Source organism: Pelodiscus sinensis, chromosome 15 (assembly GCF_049634645.1).
Source record: "Pelodiscus sinensis isolate JC-2024 chromosome 15, ASM4963464v1, whole genome shotgun sequence".
Classification (NCBI taxonomy): Eukaryota; Metazoa; Chordata; order Testudines; family Trionychidae; genus Pelodiscus; species Pelodiscus sinensis.
Genome location: NC_134725.1, coordinates 636,693 through 659,039, shown reverse-complemented (window position 1 = coordinate 659,039; position 22,347 = coordinate 636,693). Strand labels below are relative to the sequence as shown.

The following is a 22,347-nucleotide window of genomic DNA, read 5'->3' as shown; positions in this document are numbered from 1 at the left end:
GTGGAGAAATTGGAGAGGGTCCAGAGAAGAGCAACAAGAATGATTAAAGGTCTAGAGAACATGACCTATGAAGGAAGGCTGAAAGAATTGGGTTTGTTTAGTTTAGAAAAGAGAAGATTGAGGGGGGGACATGATAGCAGTTTTCAGGTATCTAAAAGGGTGTCATAAGGAGGAGGGAGAAAACTTGTTCATCTTGGCACCTTAGGATAGAACAAGAAGCAATGGGCTTAAACTACAGCAAGGGAGGTTTAGGTTGGACATTAGGAAAAAGTTCCTAACTGTCAGGGTGGTCAAACACTGGAATGGATTGCCCAGGGAGGTTGTGGAATCCCCATCTCTGGAGATATTTAAGAGTAGGTTAGATAAATGTCTATCAGGGATGGTCTAGACAGTATTTGGTCCTGCCATGAGGGCAGGGGACTGGACTCAATAACCTCTTGAGGTCCCTTCCAGTCCTAGTATTCTATGATTCTATGACCTCTATGGAGGCATTCTCAGAAATGCTTCCAGTTCCACACGCAGGGCCAGGTAGGCAGGCAGAGCTTCAGAGTCTCAATGCGTGGATGAGATGATGGTGTAGGGAGGAGGGGTTTAGCTTTATAAGGAACTAGGGAAACTTTTGGGATAGGGGGAGCCTATACAGGAAGGATGGGCTCCACATAAATCAAAGTGGATCCAAACTGCTGGCACTTAACATTAAAAAGGTCGCAGAGCAGTTTTTAAACTAAGAGATGGGGGAAAGCCGACTGATGCACAGGCGCTCATGGCTAGAACAGAGATGTCTCTTAGAGGAGAGTCCATTGATAGAGATTCTCTAGGTTTCCGTCAGGAGGAGAGGATGGAAGAGGATGAAGTATGGGCCAGATCAGATGAAAAACATTCACATGAAAAATAATCTGACATATGAGAAAAGGGCAGACAAATAAACAGTGACACGTTTTTAAAGTGCTTGTACACAAATGCTAGAAGTCTAAAAAATAAGATGGGTGAACTAAAGTGCCTCGTGTTAAAGGAGGATACTGATATAATAGGCATCACAGAAACCTGGTGGAGTGAGGACAATCAATGGGACACAATCATTCCGGGGTACAAAATATATCGGAAGGACAGAACAAGTCGTCTGGGTGGGGGAGTGGCACTATATGTGAAAGAAAATTTAGAATCAAATGAAGTAAAAATCTTAAATGAATCAACATTTTCCATATACAGTAGACTTCCGATAATCCGGCACCCTTGGGACCCAGGTGGTGCCGGATTATCAGAAATGCCGGACTATCAGGAGGTACTCTGGCAGAGGCAGGTCTCATCGGAGGGGAAGCGGGGGAGGGGGAGGGGGTGTGCCAAACCCTCCCTCCTGCTTCAGGAAGGCAGAGCCTGCGAGCGGTGGAAGAGGAGAGGCGGTGACAGGCAGGCAGCCGCATTCAGGACGTTCTGGTCAGTTACAGTCACTCCGGCTGGATCCACAGCTGACATGCAGTTAATGTAATTTTCCTCTCTACTGCCGGGAGGAGGGGGGGCAGAGGAAGGTAGGGGTTGGTGGGAGAGCGGGAGGGGGAGGAGGAGGGGGCAAGGGTGTGCCAAAGCAGCCGCATTCAGGACGTTCTGGTCAGTTACAGTCACTCCGGCTGGATCCACAGCCGACACTCAGTTAATGTAACTTTCCTCTCTACTGCCGGGAGGGGGGGGCAGGGGAAGGTAGGGGTCAGTGGGAGAGTGGGAGGGGGAGGAGGAGGGGGCGAGGGTGTGCCAAAGCAGCCGCATTCAGGACGTTCTGGTCAGTTACAGTCACTCCAGCTGGATCCACAGCTGACACGCAGTTAATGTAATTTTCCTCTCTACTGCTGGGAGGGGGGGGCAGGGGAAAGTAGGGGTCGGTGGGAGAGGGGGAGGGGGAGGAGGAGGGGGCGAGGGTGTGCCAAAGCAGCCACATTCAGGGCGTTCTGGTCAGTTACAGTCACTCTGGCTGGATCCACAGCCGACACGCAGTTAATGTAACTTTCCTCTCTACTGCCGGGGGGGGGGGGCAGGGGAAGGTAGGGGTCGGTGGGAGAGGGGGAGGGGGAGGAGGAGGGGGCGAGGGTGTGCCAAAGCAGCCGCATTCAGGATGTTCTGGTTAGTTACAGTCACTCCAGCTGGATCCACAGCCGACACGCAGTTAATGTGACTTTCCTCTCTACTGCCGGGAGGAGGGGGGGCAGGGGAAGGTAGGGGTCGGTGGGGTGGGGGTGTGCGGATATATACACTGCTGATATATATATACAGTCTGTTAATTATTCACTTAAACACTAAAAAATGCAAATTTTAACAAACCCCTGAAACTTAAATCTGTAACTTTATTTTGCCATGCTGCACAATTACTCATCATCCGATGAAACCAGTGCTGCTTCATCCCTGTTATCATCCCCCTCTTCAATATCCTCCTCTGCTTCTATGGGAGTGTCAACAACAGTAGGCTCTGGTGGTGGTGGTGGTGAAGAAAAAGGCTGAACTGTCTTCTTTGCCCTTGCAAACATATCCCTGAGATCAGCTTGTTTAGAGGACTGTGACTTCTGAAGTTATTCAGAATAATATGAAGGTTCATCACTTCAGCTGCATTATATTGGCTGCAAGACTCTGCAAATTCTACAAATTTGGAAATAAATTTAGTTGCCTCTCGCCAGGTATATTTTGCTCTCTCCATCACTTCCTCTTCTTCTTCTTCTTGAGGTTTTTGTGGATTCAAAACACTTTCAATGATCGTAGCATCACTCAAACTTTCTACAGCTGGTTCATCTTTGTCCATGGCAAGCCATTGTTCAATGTCATTTTCTGAGAGCTTTGCAACAGCATTCTTCTCAGAGACATTTTCAATTATTTCTTGTATGTTACTAATGTGCTTAGGCCTAACATTAAATCCACAAAATTCCTCTTCATCAGAAGAATCATCACAAAACATGATGCTAGGCCAAAGTTTCCTCCAACATTTTCGTACAGTAACCTTCTTTACGTCTTTCCAAGCCAATGCAGCCGCATACACAGCGTCCTTAAGGTTGAAATCAGATTGAAATTCAGAAACACTGCAGTCTGAGTTTACCAACTTTTGGACAAAAGTCCCCCTGTAGAAACACTTAAAGTTCTGTATCACACCTTGATCCATCGGTTGGATCAAAGACGTCACATTTGGTGGCAAACATGTAGCGAAGATATTTCCACTTACAAGCTCTGAAGCGGGTGGATGTGCTCGACAGTTATCGAGCAAAAGAACAGCTTTACTATCCTCCGGTAGACCCTCCTTTCTAAAATTCTCCTTAACTGCGAGCACAAAATGATTAAAAAACCAGTCCTTAAAGATTTCTGACATCATCCAAGCATTCCCCTGTGCCTCATAAATCACTGGCAAACTCGTAAGAGTTTTAAATGCCCTTGGTTTTTTGTACTTCCCTATGACAAGAAGCTTAAGTTTATGCGTGCCAGATGCATTTGCGCATACCAGAACTGTAATGCGGTCTTTGTTCATTTTGAAGCCATGAGCAGCCTTTTCACCACCGCCAACTAGAGTAGAGTTTGGCAAACAACGCCATAAGAGCCCAGCTTCATCAGCATTGTACATTTGACAAGGTGACAACCTGTGTTCCTCCACCAACTGCTCAAAAATATCACTATACTCCTCAGCGGCTACATGATTGGCAGACTTTTGCTCACCACTGATATCTAATTTACGGATCCCATGCCGATCCTTAAAATTACACAACCAACCTTCTGAAAACACACATGATTCGCTAATGTTCATTTGACTGTGAAACTTTTGCTTTTTCTGTGAGCACTGGCCCAGTAATGGGCTTACCTTCAGAACGCTTTGCACTAAACCACTTAAACAAAGCTACATCCAACTGTGCCATCTTAGGCATTTTCAGAGTTTGCTGTAGCTCAGTACGTTTAGTAGGTGCTTCACTTTCAGCAACAAATGCTCGCAATTTATCCTTCTGTTTCTTTGTCATAGATTGTCGAGATCCAACGTTAAATTTACTCATGATAACATTCCGATTTATGCCTCTTTCTAGCATCTTTATAATTTCTAATTTCTGGTTCAGTGTCAGGGTTATATGCTTCCTTTTTAAAGTTTTCTTACCACTACTACTAGCACCTTCATTCACTTTTGACTCCATCACTATGTACACTCTGATGGGCAAAAATATTCAAAAGTCAAAACAGCACTCTCCAGTGGGTCACAATGCTAATGGCAGACTGACTCAATGCCTTCCGGTTCACTGGGTTCAACTGCTGCCTCTGGTTTTTTGCGCAAGCTAACTCACTTGATCTTTTGATCCTGGACTATCGGTCTACTGGTAAAAGCAGCAGGGACAGGGAGGGGAGATGATCTCTTGTGATTTTCAGCAGCAGCCTGTCACCTGCGGATCTACCTGTTCCCACCGCCCCCCCCCCCCCCCCCCCCCCCCCCGCAGTAGAGAGGAAAGTTACATTAACTGCGTGTCGGCTGTGGATCCAGCTGGAGTGACTGTAACTGACCAGAACGTCCTGAATGCGGCTGCTTTGGCACACCCTCGCCCCCTCCTCCTCCCCCTCCCCCTCTCCCACCGACCCCTACCTTCCCCTGCCCCCCCCTCCTCCCGGCAGTAGAGAGGAAAATTACATTAACTGCGTGTCGGCTGTGGATCCAGCCGGAGTGACTGTAACTGACCAGAACGTCCTGAATGCAGCTGCTTTGGCACACCCTCACCCCCTCCTCCTCCCCCTCCCCCTCTCCCACCGACCCCTACCTTCCCCTGCCCCCCCTCCTCCCGGCAGTAGAGAGGAAAGTTACATTAACTGCGTGTCGGCTGTGGATCCAGCCGCAGTTAATCAATTACTCTAACAACTTGAAGCAGCTGCCGGAGCACTTCCGGGTTGCAGTTGGTGCCGGACCATCAGGCGTACCGGACCACTGGATGCCGGACCACCGGAGTTTTACTGTAATTGCTATGGATAGTAATTCCCTGCTCTAATAAGAATATAACAGTAGGGATCTATGATCGACCACCTGACCAGGATCGTAATAGTGACTATGAAATGCTAAGGGAGATTAGAGAGGCTATCAAAATAAAGAACTCAATAATAGTGGGTACATGTCACCTCAGGACGAGATGCAGAGACAAAATTTCTTGATATCTTAAACGACTGCTTCTTGGAGCAGCTGGTACAGGAACCCACAAGGGGAGAGGCAATTCTCGATTTAGTTCTGAGTGGAGCACAGGATCTGGTCCAAGGGGTAACTATAACAGGACCGCTTGGAAGTAGTGACCATAATATAATAACTTTTAACACTCCTGTGGTGGGAAGAACACCTCAGTAGCCCAACACTGTGGCATTTAATTTCAAAAAGGGGAACTATGAAAACATAAGGAGGTTAGTTAAACAGAAATTAAAAGGTACAGTGACTAAAGTAAAATCCCTGCAAGCTGCATGGACACTTTTCAAAGACACCATAATAGAGGCTCAACTTAAATGTATACCCCAAATTAAAAAGCACAATAAAAGAACTAAAGAAGAGCCACCGTGGTTTAACAACCATGTAAAAGAAGCAGTGAGAGATAAAAAGACATCTTTTAAAAAGTGGAAGTTAAATCCTAGTGAGGAAAATAGAAAGGAGAATAAACACTGCCAATTTAAGTGTAAAAATGTAATAAGAAAAGCCAAAAAGGAGTTTGAAGACCAGCTAGCCAAAAACTCAAAAGTTTCTTCTCAGCTGAAGAAAACAAATAAACCACATAAAAGGAAAGGAAAGGACTATAACAACAGTCACAAATAAATAAAACACTGAAAACATCAACAGTTTAAAGAAATAAGAATCTCCTGAACTATGTCTGCCTCCTCAGGCTTTAAAAAATGTGAGCAGTGCCGCAAGCCTATGCCGGCTTCTGACGGCCACACAAAATGTATTCGCTGCTTGGGGGAAACTCACTCACCCCACAGCTGCACACACTGTGCTTCCCTCACGGCGAGAGCTAGAAAGGATAGAGAGCTCTGCCTGAGGATGATTTTGTTTGAAAAGGCTCTGCAGCCTACAGAGCAGGGGGAACCGCAGCATGAAACCCCCCCCCCCCCCGCCACCAAAAACTACAAGGCAGAGAGCCTCACCGTCGTGCTCTCTCCCGCCTTCTTCCTCCCCTAAGACCCAGGGAGAGGGGCAAAGAAGTCCGAGGACCCCTGCTAATAAAGCAGAGGGAAGATCCTCGCGTTCAGCACCGGGACTGGTGCGCGCTGCCTCTGAGCCATCCCGGGAACGCGCTGACAACCCGGGGCGGAAAGAAAAGCCGGCGCCGCTTCAAACTGCGGCGCCGCTTCAAGCCCCGGCACCGCGGAAAACTCCGGCGCCGCTTAAAGGGATGGCGCCGCTCAAACCCTCAGCACCGCAGCAGAAGAGACCCCATACACAGCCGGCACCAGCTGCAACTGTAAACCAGATCTCTGCACCGGCACTGGCAGCAGATAGCGAGATGCACCCTCATGAGTCTGCTACAGAGCTCTCTAAGACAGCGTCTGACACTCACAGCAGGCAGCAGCATTCATGCCTCCCTCCCACTGACTGCTCACCTGGGAGATCCTTTGCAAGGCATTCCCCTCCCAGATCTATGTCTCCAGTGTCCTTGCAAGACGCTCCCTTACCGGATGATGACCGTCATACGACATATTCTTAGCGATAAACGTCGCCAAGGGGGTCTCACTCCTACTATCATAGGGCTGGACCACAACAAAGCCCATGGCACCCTTATTGGTCTTACCCACCCCCACCTTACCCACCCCAATGGGGGCCCTGGGATCATTGGGATCCATACAGACGCCGGTCCTCAGTCCACTCCACACTATCTCGAAGGGGTCTGCCTCATCCACAGCCCCTACCTCCTGCAACACACACAGAGGAGGAGGAGGAGGAACGAATTTCGGACAATGAATCCGATATTCAATCAATAAACATCACACACCCTGACGACCTAAGTGCCCAACAGGACGATGCAGTTATACCATCAGATACGGTAGCGATCGACAACCTCAAACAGTTTCAAGAACTATTCAAGCGAGTAGCGACAAGCCAGCATGTCTCCCTCCAAGAAGTGCAAAAGAAACATCATCACTTGTTAAAGAACCTGCATCCTACATTGCATAGTAAGATTGCCCTGCCAATTGACGAGGCAATCATGGAAACATCTGAGGATCTGTGGAAGACACCCGCATCCATCCATCTGACTAATAAAAAGATTGACAGAAAATGCTTCGTTCCACCAAAAGACAACGATTTCCTGTTTACACATCCACAACCCAACTCCTTAGTTGTTGAATCGGCACAGCAAAGAGCGAAGTTGCCACAATACAAAAATGGCAATACGGACAAAGACCATAAAAAGCTAGACTTCTTCGGCAAGAAGATATACTCCTCTTCTACCCTACAACTAAGAATATCAAATTATTCTGCCCTCTTAGCGAATCATGATTTTGATAATTATTCGAAGTTGGGAGAACTGATACCACATCTCCCTGAATCCAAAAGATCTATCTTGAAAGCAATAGTCCATGAAGGCCATACAATCGCTCGCACTGCTCTCCAAACAGCAATGGACGTCGCTGACACCGCAGCCAGGACTACAGCTACAGCGGTAGTCATGCGCAGAACTTCCTGGCTACAGTCATCGGGAGTTCCCCGAGAGCTTCAGCCTAAAGTAGAAGACTTACCATTCAATAAGCAAAAATTATTTGCAGCTTCTACAGACGAAATGCTACACAACAGTAAGAATTCGAAAACCACACTTCGTACATTGGGCATGTACACACCGCCTTTCAAACGCAGACGATACACCCCATATAACACGTACAATCGCTACAGATATGGGCAATACAACCGACCACAGAGGCCCTATGAAGACACTAGGCCAAGACAATGACCTCAGAGGAGGCGCCCTAATCAGGGCCGCCCACCAACTGCTCAGTCCTCCAAGCAACAAATTTGAGGATGTGGTCGAGGGTCTGCAATACCTCCCTCACAATCTAGCAACAACACAACATGGCCATCTTTTTACCCACCGTTTATGGCCGTTCCTTCCACAATGGGAATCTATAACATCGGACCGCTGGGTTCTGGACATAATTTGAGTAGGCTACACCATCCCATTTACCACTACCCCACCTACCCTTCCCCCTACCCCATCCCTTTTCAGGGACCCCTCTCACGAGACTCTACTAAAACAAGAGATCGATCGACTCCTTTCAATGGGAGCCATAGAAAGAGTACCAGTAGCGTTTCAGGGGAAAGGATTTTACTCGAACTATTTCTTGATAGAGAAAAAAACGGGGGGCTGGAGGCCCATATTAGACCTCCGCAAACTGAACAGGTTTCTCAGGAAACAACGTTTCAAAATGGTCACACTTACAACAATCATTCCTGCACTAGATCAAGGGGACTGGTTCGCAGCCCTCGACCTGCAAGATGCGTATTTCCATGTAACTATCCATCCTGCCCACAGACGCTATCTACGCTTTACGCTCAGCCCAGATCATTTTCAATACAATGTTCTCCCCTTTGGCCTCTCGTCAGCTCCGAGAGTATTTTCAAAGGTACTAGCAGTTGTCGCTGCGTACCTCAGATGACAAAATGTCATCATATTCCCCTACCTAGACGACTGCCTTTTAAAGGGCTCGACACAGGACGAAACCGCCTCCATGATAAGTACGACCACATCCCTCCTCAATCGTCTAGGCCTTCTAGTCAACGAAAACAAATCAACACTTCACCCAGTTCAAGATATAGAGTTCATTGGGGCACGCCTGGACTCAATCACAGCTCGAGCATACCTACCTCGACAACGTTTCATAACTATACAAGAAATTATAAGCGCGATGTTTACAACTCCTACCACTACAGTACTTACTTGTCTCCGACTAATGGGACACATGGCTTCCACCACCTATGTAGTCCACCACGCTCGTCTGCATTTTCGATGCTTCCAACTCTGGATAGCAATTGTGTACATACCGTCACGACACTCCCTCAACAAGACGGTGACTATTCCACCAAACGTTCTTGCATCCTTACGATGGTGGACAGTACTGAACAACCTCCTAGCTGGCGTTCCATTCCAACAAATCGAACCCACTATACAGATTACCACGGATGCTTCCCTCCTTGGCTGGGGAGCACATATGAACGATCAAGGGGTTCAGGGAAGGTGGTCCCCATCCGAGGCACGACTACACATCAACCTCCTCGAACTCCGGGCAGTAAGGAATGCCTGTGCACACTTTGCCTCCAACATCGCCAATCAGACAGTCCTCATCCTAACGGACAACATCTACACAATGTTCTACATAAACAGGCAGGGTGGAGCCCGCTCCCGCTCCCGCTCCCGCTCCCGCTCCCTCTGCGCGGAAGCTATCCGCCTGTGGAACTCATGCATCCACAACCATGTCACCCTGTTAGCATGCTACCTGCCTGGGGTGAACAACATCAGAGCAGATTCACTCAGCCGCAACTTCACCTCGAATCACGAGTGGGAGTTACACACAGAGGTCGCAAATTCAATCTTCCACTGATGGGGATGGCCATCTATAGACCTCTTTGCGTCTACCCAGAACACCAAGTGCCCCCAGTTCTGCTCACGCGCAGGACTTGGCAAACATTCCCTGGGGGATGCCTTTCTAATCAAATGGACAGCCCCCCTACACTATGCCTTCCCCCCCATACCGCTCATCCCAAGAATCCTTCAGATCTGCAGAGACGGAGCCCTAGTCATCCTGATAGCCCTGTCGTGGCCCCGCCAAACTTGGTACCCGTACCTGCACAGGCTAGTGGATCACCCTCCTTATCTACTACCACACCAAGTAGACCTGATATCTCAGAGCAATGGCACGATACTACACCCACAGCTCCATACCCTACACCTTCAAGCTTGGCTGCTCTCTGGTTCTCGGAGATAGAAAATCACTGTTCCCAGCAAGTGAAGGGCATTCTCCTCCACAGTAGGAGACAGTCCACTCGAAAAACTTACCTGCAAAAATGGACACGATTCTCTCACTGGTGCCAGCGAGCCAAAGTAGAACCCCATGTCGCCCCACTAAATACGATCCTGGACTACATTCTAGACCTTAAAGTATCAGGACTGTCAATCTCTTCTTTAAGAGTCCATCTTTCCACAGTAGCAGTGTTCCATACCTTGATTGACGGCTTCTCCATATTTGCCCATCCTATCACTAAAAGATTCCTTAAAGGGCTCCACAACGTATACCCGCCCTATAAGGCCCCACCCCCCTTATGGGACCTAAATCTTGTTCTCCACCACCTCACCAGACCTCCTTTCGAGCCTCTGGCTACAGTACCACTCCCCTTTTTCTTTATGAAAGTCTGCTTCTTATTAGCTATCACGTCGGTCAGACGGGTGAGTGAACTCGGGGCATTAATGACAGAACCCCCCTACACAGTTTTTACGAAGGACAGAGTCATACTTAGACCTCACCCAACATTCCTGCCAAAGGTCTGTACAGAATTCCATGTCAACGAACCAATCGTACTACCTACCTTTTTCCCAAAACCGCATGCTTCACAGAAGGACGCCACCCTGCATACTCTGGACATTCGGAGGGCTCTCGCCTTCTTCCTGGAAAGAACAAAACCATTTCGTAAATCCGAAAGGCTTTTTATTTCCATCGCTGAGCGTTCCAAAGGAACACCTATCATCACAACGAATCTCAAAATGGATCTCGACATGCATACTCAAGTGTCACACCCTGGGCAATAAACCACTACAGGGCCCACCACGAGCGCATTCCACTCGAGCCACGGCTGCTTCTACAGCCTTTTTGAACAATGTCCCCTTAAGGGATATCTACCGAGCAGCAACGTGGTCTTCAGACCATACCTTTGCCAGACATTACGCTATCCTACCACAACTTAAACAAGACTCAGCAGTTGCTACGGCAGTGCTCTCTACCACCGCTAAACATTGACTCCGGCTCCCTCCAGCCATATATTGAATACTGCTTTGTAGTCACCTAGAGTGGAGCACCCACGGGGACACTACTCGAAGAAGAAAAGGGAGTTACTCACCTCGTGCAGTAACGAGTGTTCTTCGAGATGTGTGTCCCCGTGGGTGCTCCACGAACCTCCCTTCCTCCCCTCTGCGCGGAGTCTAAATTACTCGGGCGGAGACGAGGAACTGAAAGGGAGGGGGTTGAGCTGCGCGCTGCAGAGGGCGGGAAGGGCTCGAGACGCCTTCTGAGCATGCGCGGCTCAACAAGGGGGAAACTGCTTTGCAAAGCTCCGATCTGCGGCTCAGGGCGACCCTTCACCTACTAGAGTGGAGCACCCACGGGGACACACATCTCGAAGAACACTCATTACTGCACGAGGTGAGTAACTCCCTTAAATGCCTGCACTGTACTAAGCTGATGGCTCGAGCCAGGCGCGACCGCGAGATGCGACTTAAAATGCTCTTATTCAGTAAGGCGTTGCAGCCTACTGAAACCGAGCCGCCCAGACCGCCAACGTCCGCAGGAGCACCATCAGGCAAGAAGTCACCACCTCGACACTCATCCTCTTCTCTGAGAAGTTTGGGTGATAAGCCGGGTACCTCAGGATCGTCTGTAGTCCGATATGCTGAAAGGCACAAGACAAGCCACAGCATATCAGAGCCGAGTCTGATCCTTCATAGGGAACTGGCTCTGGCACCAGCCACAGTTGCAAGGCCTGACTCCAGCCTGGCACCGACAAAACAAAAGCCGGCAGCACCGACCACTAAGGCACCATTGGCACCGGTCTCGGCACCGACACCCGCAGTCACAGCAGCACTGAGCCCAACAGCACCGGGCGTTACGGCACCGTCCTCGGCACCGTCCCCGAGTGGCTCATCTACAGCGAGCTCAGCACTGATCGTCACGACGGCACCGAGTACAATGGCACCGGGCTCACTTGAGTTATCGGCACTGCACACAACTTGCATCGTTGGCACCGGTACAGCATACACCGCAGCCCGGCGGACACCCTTCCCCGGTGCCAGGGAAAGCCAAACACAAATCCAGAAGGATAATAACGCCTTCTCCAAGCTCGAAACCGGCTGTCTTCTCCCCACAACCACAGTCGCCAGCCTCTGTTTTCTCGGTGCCACTACAGCATGAAAGCCGTGCCGCGTTTACTACCCAACAACACAGACGTTCCCCACGGTATTCACCATCACCACAACGATACCACGGGCACTCACATTCCCCGTCGTACGTGACAGGCAGAGCTCAATCTCCTAGATCACCCACATAATCTTCGTGCTCCAGATACCGCTACGGGGCTAGAAGGAGGTGCTCGCCGGACTATTCCCGAAGAGGGGGTATTACCATGACCAATACCATCGACATCGAAACTACCACTACCGGCACCGCTGTTCTTTGAGCCACTCTTCTTCGAGGTCTCCGCAACACTACCGACAGCGGTCACATAGCCGTGTCAGGTTACCAACACCTCCTCAACCCCCTACAAGACCACCTACACCTTCCAGAGATGTTCCTCTGCCAGCACGAGAACCAGACCCAGTAGAACCACCGGCGTCTGAGCATACACAGTCCCAAGTGCAGTCTCCGACTGACCAATCTTCTTCCTCACTGGATGATGCAGTTTTTCCTGGTAACTCTTCTCCCAAAGATGACATCTGTCAATTCCATGACCTCTTTAAGAGAGTAGCGGAGTTGCAAGAAGTGCAACTGAGTGAGGTTCAGCAGAAACAACACCGCCTCCTGAAAAATCTTCAACCATCGCAAAAATCCAAAATGGCATTACCATTAGACGACGCAATTCTAGAAATCGTTAATGAGATTTGGCAGACACCGGCTTCCTCTCAGGCCACACATAAGAGAGCGGACAAGAAATATTTTGTTCCCTTGAAAGGGATGGAATTTTTATTCACACACCCACAACCTAATTCTTTGGTTGTTGATGCAGCTCAACAAAGAGCCAAGATGCCGCAATATAGAAACGCCGCTTCCGATAAAGAGGCTAAACGGTTAGACCTCTTCGGAAGGAAGGTTTATTCATCCACCACGTTAACCCTGAGGATGGCAAACTATACCGCCCTCCTCTCTAATCACAACTTTGATAATTATACAAAGTTAGTGACACTTTTGGAGCACTTACCTGAGGATAAGCAGCAGACTTTGAAATCAGTAGTCCAGGAGGGCTACACAGCCTCAAGGGCAGCCTTACAAATTTCCCTGGACATTGCGGACATGGTGGCTCATACCACAGCAACATTGGTGGTAATGCGAAGATCGTCTTGGCTCCAGTTGGCTTCGGTGCCTAAGGAACTGCAGGCCAAAGTAGAGGACTTGCCCTTCAACAGGCAGAGTCTTTTTGCCAAAAGGACTGATCAAGTTCTCCACTCAGGCAAGGATTCGAGTACGACCTTGAGAACTTTAGGCATGTACACGCCACTGTATCGCCGCAAGCGTTACACGCCATACTACAAGCAGAGGCCTTTCTCATACTCCGCACCCAGATACGGGCAGTATGACCCACAACAGCGCAGTAAACCACGTCAACAGAAACGCCGCCCTCAGATGGGTAGGACATCCAATCCTCAAAATAACAGGCAGACAGTTTGACGGTCTGGTCGAGGGACTGCAGACCATTCTCCTGACATGTCACCTGGAATCACAGAAGTTATTTCACCATCGTCTAAGACCGTACCAACTCAGGTGGGTTGCCATCACCACCGACTGTTAGGTCAGGGAGCTAATAACATCCAGCTGCACAATACCACTTCTTTCTCTCCCTCCTACCTCCCCCCCCATCCCCATCCCTCTTCAGGGACCCATCTCACAACACCCTCACGACCCGCAGGAGGTTCTGTGTCTTATAAAGATTGGGGCAGTGGAGAGAGTGCCCAAACAATTTCAGGGCAAAGGATTTTATTCTCGATATTTCCTCACCAAGAAAAAATCAGGAGGGTGGAGGCTTATACTGGACCTTCGACAGCTCAATTGGTTTCTGCAGAAGCACAAGTTCAAGATGGTGACATTAGCTTCTATCTTCCTGGCACTGAACACGGGAGATTGGTTCACATCCCTCGATTTACAGGACGCTTATTTCCATGTGACGATACATCCAGCACACAGACGCTTCCTCAGGTTCGTCGTAGGCACACAGCATTTTCAATACAGAGTCCTTCCATTTGGCCTATCGTTGGCACCCAGGGTCTTTTCAAAAACATTATCAGTGGTCGCCACATACCTACACCGCCAGGGTATCATGCTATTTCCATACCTGGATGATTGCCTAATTAAGGCACATACGTACGATCATACACTTCGGGCCACTGAAATCACAAGAAAGTTATTTTCAGCTCTGGGTCTTGTAGTCAATATCCCAAAGTCCTCATTCATACCACAAAGGTCCCTCGAGTTCATTGGGGCACGATTAGATTCTACAACAGCCAGGGCCTATCTTCCTCTGGAAAGATTCCACAAAATACAGAACCTCGTACATACGCTTTCCATCAGTCCCAAGGTGCCGATACTTACCTGTCTGCAACTCATGGGGCACATGGCGGCCGCGACTTACGTGGTGCAACACGCAAGGCTACACCTCAGATGCCTCCAACATTGGGTAGCTTCAATCTATCGCCCAGGCAACCAGGACGTACACAGGCCAGTAACGGTACCCCCTATAGTGCGACAATCCCTGACACAGTGGACTTCTCCTACCAACATGCTCTCGGGTGGTCACTTCCACCGTCCACAACCCACTGTACAGATGACGTCAGATGCGTCTCTTCTAGGTTGGGGAGCCTACTGCGTGGGAGATCACTCACAAGGGCAATGGAATGCACAGGGGGCTCTTCAACATATCAATTTTCTGGAGCTCAGGGCAGAATAAATATTCCTACCAAAATATTCCTACCAAAAATTCATGGCCACATTGTTCAAGTCCTCACCGACAACACTACCACGGTTTATTATATCAACCGCCAGGGCGGAGTCAGGTCCAAGTCCCTCTGCGCAGAAACCACAAGACTATGGAACTGGTGTATACTTCATGGAGTCAACATCATCGGCACATACCTGCCAGGCAAGGACAATACCATTGCCGGCACCCTCAGCAGGCACATTTTCCCCCCAGCACAAGTGGGAACTCAACCCAGGTGTAACCCATTTCCTCTTTCAACGATGGGGGTACCCCAGTATAGACCTATTCGTGACACATCTCAATTCAAAATGCCCGAAATACTGCTCCAGAGCAGGACTGGGCCCAAAATCCCTTGAGGACGCATTTCTCCTAGATTGGAGCCGTCACCTACTCTATGCCTTTTCACCAATTCCACTTCTTCCTAAATACTGGAGAAGATAGCCGAAGACAGAGCCACAGTCATACTTATAGCCCCGTTCTGGCCCAGACAGATGTGGCTTCCCCTTCGCCTCCAAATGTCTCTCCGACCTGCATATCACTTGCCAAAATGACCCGACCTTCTGACGCAACGAGGACTGTCCATGATACACCCTCAAATCAATCGACTACACCTCACAGCGTGGCTCCTAGCTGGTTCCACCAAGCAGAAATCACCTGTTCTCAAGAGGTGAAACATGTACTAATGCATAGTAGACGCAATTCCACACGAGCAACTTACCTTTATAAGTGGCGTCAATTTCACTCTTGGTGCGCTGCCAATAGTTTCGATGTGCTGTCCATCCCGATCGTATCCTGGACTATGTACTGCATTTACAGCATTCAGGATGGGGGCTCCTGTCCATCAGAGTGCATTTATCGGCGATCTCTGCATTCAGACAACCCATTGAAGGTTTTTCAGTATTTGCTCATCCCATGACCAAACGGTTTTTAAAAGGCCTAGCAAATATATACCCTCCACGCAGAAACCCCACGGTACTGTGGAATTTGGAGCTGGTCTTAGACACTCTTACATATCCACCGTTCGAACCTCTAGCCACCTGTGATGCCGCTACGCTCACGATGAAAGTAGTCTTCCTCTTAGCTATTACGTCGGCTCGATGGGTGGGTGAGCTGGCTGCTCTCTTGGCCATTCCACCCTACACTCTGTTTACCAACCAGGGAGTAATACTTAGATCCCATCCTAATTTCTTACCTAAAGTGAACTCGGAATTCCATATCAACGAGCCCATGATACTCCCAACATTCTATCCTAAACCACATGCCTCTAGCCATGAAGCCCGATTGCATACCTTAGACATCCGTAGAGCCTTGGCTTTTTGCCTTGAGAGAACGCACCCTTTCCGACAGTCACAGCGTCTGCTACTATGCACAGACGAACGAACCAAGGGCCAATCCTTGACATCGCAGCATATTTCTAAGTTAATTGTAAAATGTATCGCAAGATGCTATTCAATATGTAACAAACCAATACCTACCTTAATGAATGCTCATTCCACTAGAGCGAAGTCCACGTCGATGGCTTTCCTCAAAGGCGTCCCATTGCAAGACATTCGCTGCACGGCAACCTGGTCCTCGGACATAACGTTTGCAAAACATTATGCTATCAATGCTATCGTTCGAGACTCAGCACTGGCCTCAGCAGTAGCAATGAGATCTTAAGTCCGATCCCACCTCCAGAGACCAGGCTACTGCTCTGTACTCACCTAGAGTGGTGCACCCACGGGGAAAATACCCAAAGAAGAAGAGGAAGTTACTCACCTTGTGCAGTAACGATGGTTCTTCGAGGTGTGTGTCCCCATGGGTGCTCCACAACCCGCCCTCCTCCCCTCTTCGGAGTTTCTTCTTTATGTCTTTCAGGAGTGACCCGATTAGAAGGAACTGGCGAGTCTCTGACCTGTGGTACCGGGACGAGCCCAACACCTAGAGTGGAGCACCCATGGGGAGACACGCCTTGAAGAACTGTCGTTACTGCACAAGGTGAGTAACTTCCTCAACTAGGGGCCACCAAATGAAACTAATGGGCAGCAGGTTTAAAACAAATAAAAGGAAATTCTTCTTCACAGTCAATCTGTGGAACTCCTTGCCTGAGGAGGTTGTGAAGGCTAGGACTATAACAGGGTTTAAAAGAGAACTAGATAAATTCATGGAGGTTAAGTCCATTCATGGCTATTAGCCAGAATGGGTAAGGAATGGTGTCCCTAGCCTCTGTTTGTCAGAGGGTGGAGATGGATGGCAGGAGAGAGATCGCTTGATCATTACCTGTTCGATTCACTCCCTCTGGGACAGATGGCACTGGCCACTGTCAGCAGACAGGGTACTGGGCTGGATAGACCTTTGGTCTGACCCAGTATGGCCGTTCTTATGTTCTTATACTCCAGCTAAAATCAGAGCTAGCAATTTTGGGTATGTCTACAATGGAATAAAACCCACGGCTAGCCTGTGCCAGCTGGCTCGGGCTAAGGGGCTATTTAATTGCGTTGTAGGCATTCAGGCTAGATCTAGGGCCCAATAAGGTGGGAAGGTCCCCAAGCTCAAGATGCAACCCAAGAGCAAATGTCTGCAGTGCAGTAAACAGCCTCATGGGTCAACCCTGGGCATCTAATTGCACTTCCTGTAACGAGAGTCAGAAGGTATGGCGAGCAGTGGAGTAGAACTGTAGTTCATTGCTGTTGGCCTAGTAGTAATTATGACCTTGCTCACTCATCCAAAGCATCTTTTCCCTGTAATAATTTAGGAATGTTCCTTGGGTCCCTTAGGGTGACCTATGTGAAATGCTAAGTGAATGGCCTCAGTTCTTAACAGTGCTAATTAAATAACTTTAAGAAGCAATGAATACTCTTAATTCTCTTACTGTACCACTGAAAATACCTGCTGTACCAAATGGTAATTAACCAATTATGTCAAAGTTACATCCTCTCCTCTCCTATACTAGTCCTGAGAGCCATCAGAGCAAAGCAGTAAAACTGTTCTGTGAATGTGTTAGTAGGATCTTATCATTGGGTGCTGAATGGTAGTCTGAATGGAGGCAAATGTCTTGCCTGAGGTACCTGAAGTTGGGTTAATATGTAACACTGTGTATAAGCAAGAATCACTGCTTTACTCTGAATCTCCTTCTCAAATCTCTCGTACATCCTCTCCACCCCCATACTGGGGCCGTTCGATGAACACCACAGCACACTACCAAGATTGTTAGTCTAATCTGTAGCTGACAGTTGCAAGGTCTGTCTGAAAGAAACAAATGCAACCTTTTGGCTTTTCACAGATGCAAAAGCTGATCTGGCTGTAACTGTTGCTGCCTGCCCTTCTAAAGACAGGTGGAGTTCAACCAGATCTGTAGTGTGCACACCTGTCTTCTAAATAGCCAGCAGAACCCCCTTAGAGAGGGAAACTCCTAGATGTAGCAGGCAAATTAATACTAGTTCTGCCAGCAAGAGCACTGTTCCATCTTTTACAGAGAAAATTATTGACACGCAGAACCCTATGTAATAAGATACATGTTTAAACAAATACAGGGGAGCTAACAGAATAGAAAAGTTGAATAAGGATCATCAAGGGTCATGCCAGTGTGCCTTGTCTTTCTCTTCCAGGAGATTGAAACTTCAGAGCCCTGTAGCTGTATCCATTTGACCAATTACAGCATCATTATTGGAACCAACAAGTTCTATGAAATTGAGATGAAGCTGTATACCCTGGAAGGTAGGAGTCAGTTCCTATCATAAATTAAACAGCTCTGTGAATATTCCTTTGTTACTTCACTGACTAATGGGAGCAAAGGGTATGAACTTACAGAAAAGCTGGTGCTGACATGGCCGTTCCTTTCTACTCCTCTACAGAGTTTCTCGATAAGAATGACCACTCCTTAGCCTCTGCTGTGTTTGCTTCTTCCACCAATAGCTTCCCAGTCAGTATCATACAGGTGAACCCTACAGGACAGAGGGAGGAGTACCTGCTTTGTTTCCATGGTAAGTGTATCATACAGCTGCTGGCCTAGCTTGATCATGTGCACAGCATTTGGGGAGCTGTAGTGATGGAAAGGTAGCCATTGGGTATTCATGAACATTATTGCTGGAAATGGCATGCCGCAAAAGCGCTGGAGAGAAGGAAGTTAGACTGTAGATCATATTATGCATTGTGAAATATAAAATACATATACCCTAAAAGGACAAGACACTGATCCCATCTGTTAAAATATATTAAACCAGAAGGAAACTGATCATGTTAAAATCTCTGTGCCTGTCAGTCAGTTCTTTTTGAGTGTCCTCTGCATAGCCCCACTCATGAGATGCTCCGATCAGCACAGCCCGAACCAGTAGCCACTGGCGCAACCATTTTAAGGTGGTCATCGTGGAAGGACTTGCAATCTCATGGACAGCCCTGCAGGTGGCTCTCAACAATGCGGGCACAGCTATGAGTTCCACAGCCACTGCGGTAGTCATGAGACGGGTTTCATGGTTCAACTCCGCAGCCATCCCCACAAGATACAATTGACCATAGAAGACCCCCCGTTCAAGGGGGGAAACTCTTCTCCACTAAGACCAACAAGGTTCTTCATACTATGAAGGATTCCAGAGCCATGCTTCAGTCTTTGGGGATACACATGCCTGCTCCTAGGAGAAGACAATGCAGATATCAACCGTATCCTAGGCTAAGGTATCCACAATACACCTACAAACACCAAAGGCAAGACCACCAACAACAGCATGGTCGTAATAGACCTCAGCGCAGACACATACAAAACAACTCAGCAAATCAGCCACCCCAGCAAAACAAGCAGATTTGAGGCTCCTGTTGAGGGCCTGAAAATGGTCACCATCTCCACATAAGCCATTCAATCATCATTTGCTGCCGTTTTATAACAACTGGCAATCTATAACATCAGATAAATGGGTTCTACAAATGATCCGATTGGGATACACCATCCCCCTTCACCTCCACCCCTCCCACCCAACCAACCACCCTGTCCCTCTTCAGGGACCACTCTCACAATCTTCTGTTGAACCAAGAGGTCAAATACCTCCTCCAGCTAGCTTCCATAGAACCTGTCCCCTCCCAATATAAAGGAAGAGGGTTCTATTCACATTATTTTTTTAACTCAGAAGAAAAATGGGGGTTGGTGCCCAGTTCTAGGTCTCAGAGCCTTTAACAAATACGTAAAGAGACAAAGATTCAAGATGGTGACGCTGTGACAGACTGGGCCGGGTCTGGGCACTGCTGAGTGTGTCAGCTCAGGGCGAATTGCTCAAAACCAGGGCCGCTTACAGCCCTCAACTGGAGACCTCTCTCAAATAGGCCACAAACCAGTCACGCCGAGTGCTTCAGCTGCCAATCCAGCCAGCAGGAAGCCTCACAAGCAAAACCCCTCAGACACCCCAGCTCTCCCTGTGCCACAATCAGCCCCGGGCATACACACAGGTGAGGGGTTATAGAACTCAATCTCACCTATCCCGAACAGATCCTCCCGGTCCCAAAGAACTGATCCCCAGTCAGTTTACACTTAGGATCTTACCCACAAGAGCACGCTGGGCCAATCCTTTAGAATCTAAAGGTTTATTATTGAGAGTAAGATTGTTAAGGAGAATACATTACATACATCAACCACCAAGTTCTTGATGTAGGCTCTTAGCAGAGATGTTACAAACTGCTATCTTAGAAGTCTCTGGTGTACATCCTATGTCAGGATGGGTCAGCAATCCTTCCCGGCTCTCTGTCCCTAGGAAGGTTGCATCTGGGATCAGTAGCAAGATTGAAGACAAAATGGAGTCAGCCTCATGGCACCTTTATATTCATTCCTGGTGTCTCCCAAGCTGGAGCTGGTCACATGATGGCATATTTCACATGCCAGCAGCCATGAGGTGCTGACTGGTCTGCAGGTTTCCAGACACATTCCTCGGCTGTGTATTGGCCACTTCGAGAGCCATTGTCCATGCAGCAGTGCTAGTTAGCACAGCCATTTACTGAACATTTCTTCTTTACAACAGGCAGTCCAGGCTCATTGCTCTGTCTCATAGACTCATAGACTCATAGACTTTAAGGTCAGAAGGGACCATTATGATCATCTAGTCTGACCCCCTGCACAGTGCAGGCCACAGAATCTCACCCACCCCTCTTAGAATAATCCTCTCACCTATGTCTCAGATATTGAAGCCTTCCAATACTTTGAAGGCCCCAACATGCAGAGAGTCCTTCAGCTGTGATCTGTGCCCAATGCTACAGAGGAAGGCGAAAAACCTCCAGGGCCTCTGCCAATCTACCCTGGAGGAAAATTCCTTCCTGACCCCAAATATGGCGATCAGCTAAACCCTGAGCATGTGGGCAAGACTCACCAGCCAGACACCCAGAAAGTTCCCTATAGCAACTCCTATCATCCCTCCATTGACCTATTTCCAACTGGAAATGAATGGTCAATTAGTTACCAAGATCATGTTATTTCATCCAACCATCCCCTTATCATAGAATCAGAACTGGAAGAGACCTCAGAAGGTCGTCAAGTCCAGCCCTCCGCTCTAGGCAGGACCAATCCCATCTAAATCAACCCGGCCAGGGCTTTGTCAAGCCGAGACTTAAACACCTCTAGGGATGGAGACTCCACTACTTCCCTAGGTAACCCATTCCAATGCTTCACTACCCTCCTAGTAAAATAGTTTTTCCTAATATCCAATCTGGACCTCTCCCACCACAACTTGAGACCATTGCTCCTTGTTCTGCCATCTGTCACTACTGAGAACAGCCTCTCTCCATCCTCTTTGGAACCTCCCTTCAGGAAGTTGAAGGCTGCTATCAAGTCCCCCCTCACTCTTCGCTTCTGCAGACTAAACAGACCCAAGTCCCTCAGCCTCTCCTCGTAGGTCATATGCTCCAGACCCCTAATCATTTTGGTTGCCCTCCGCTGGACCCTCTCCAATGCGTCCGCATCCTTTTTGTAGTGGGGGGCCCAGAACTGGACACAGTACTCCAGATGTGGCCTCACCAAAGCCGAATAAAGGGGAATAATGACATCTCTGGATCTGCTGGCAATGCTCCTCTTAATGCATCCTAATATGCCATTAGCTTTCTTGGCTACAAGGGCACACTGTTGACTCATATCTAGCTTCTCATCCACTGTAACCCCCAGGTCCTTTTCTGCAGAACTACTACTTAACTGGTTGGTCCCCAGCCTGTAACTATGCTTGGGATTCTTCCGTCCCAAGTGCAGGACTCTACACTTGTCTTTGTTGAATCTCATGAGATTTCTAGTGGCCCAATCCTCCAATTTGTCCAAGTCACTCTGGACCCTATCTCTGCCCTTAAGCGTATCTACCTCTCCCCCTAGCTTAGTGTCATCTGCAAACTTGCTGAGGGTGCAATCTATCCCCTCATCCAGGTCATTAATAAAGATATTGAACAAAACCGGTCCTAGAACCGAACCTTGGGGCACTCCACTAGAAACCGACCTCCATCCT

At 48.5% G+C, this 22,347-nt stretch overlaps 1 protein-coding gene across 1 annotated transcript in view; it reads left to right on the top strand.

Annotated features, from left to right (window-relative positions):
• LOC102451575 (citron rho-interacting kinase-like) overlaps positions 1–22,347 on the top strand; it is a 358,679-nt gene that overhangs the window by 309,086 nt on the left and 27,246 nt on the right. The window contains exons 33-34 of the mRNA XM_075897800.1: positions 18,496–18,604; positions 18,742–18,870. Of these exons, the coding sequence (XP_075753915.1) occupies positions 18,496–18,604; positions 18,742–18,870 (238 nt within the window). The remainder of the gene's footprint in view (positions 1–18,495; positions 18,605–18,741; positions 18,871–22,347) is intronic.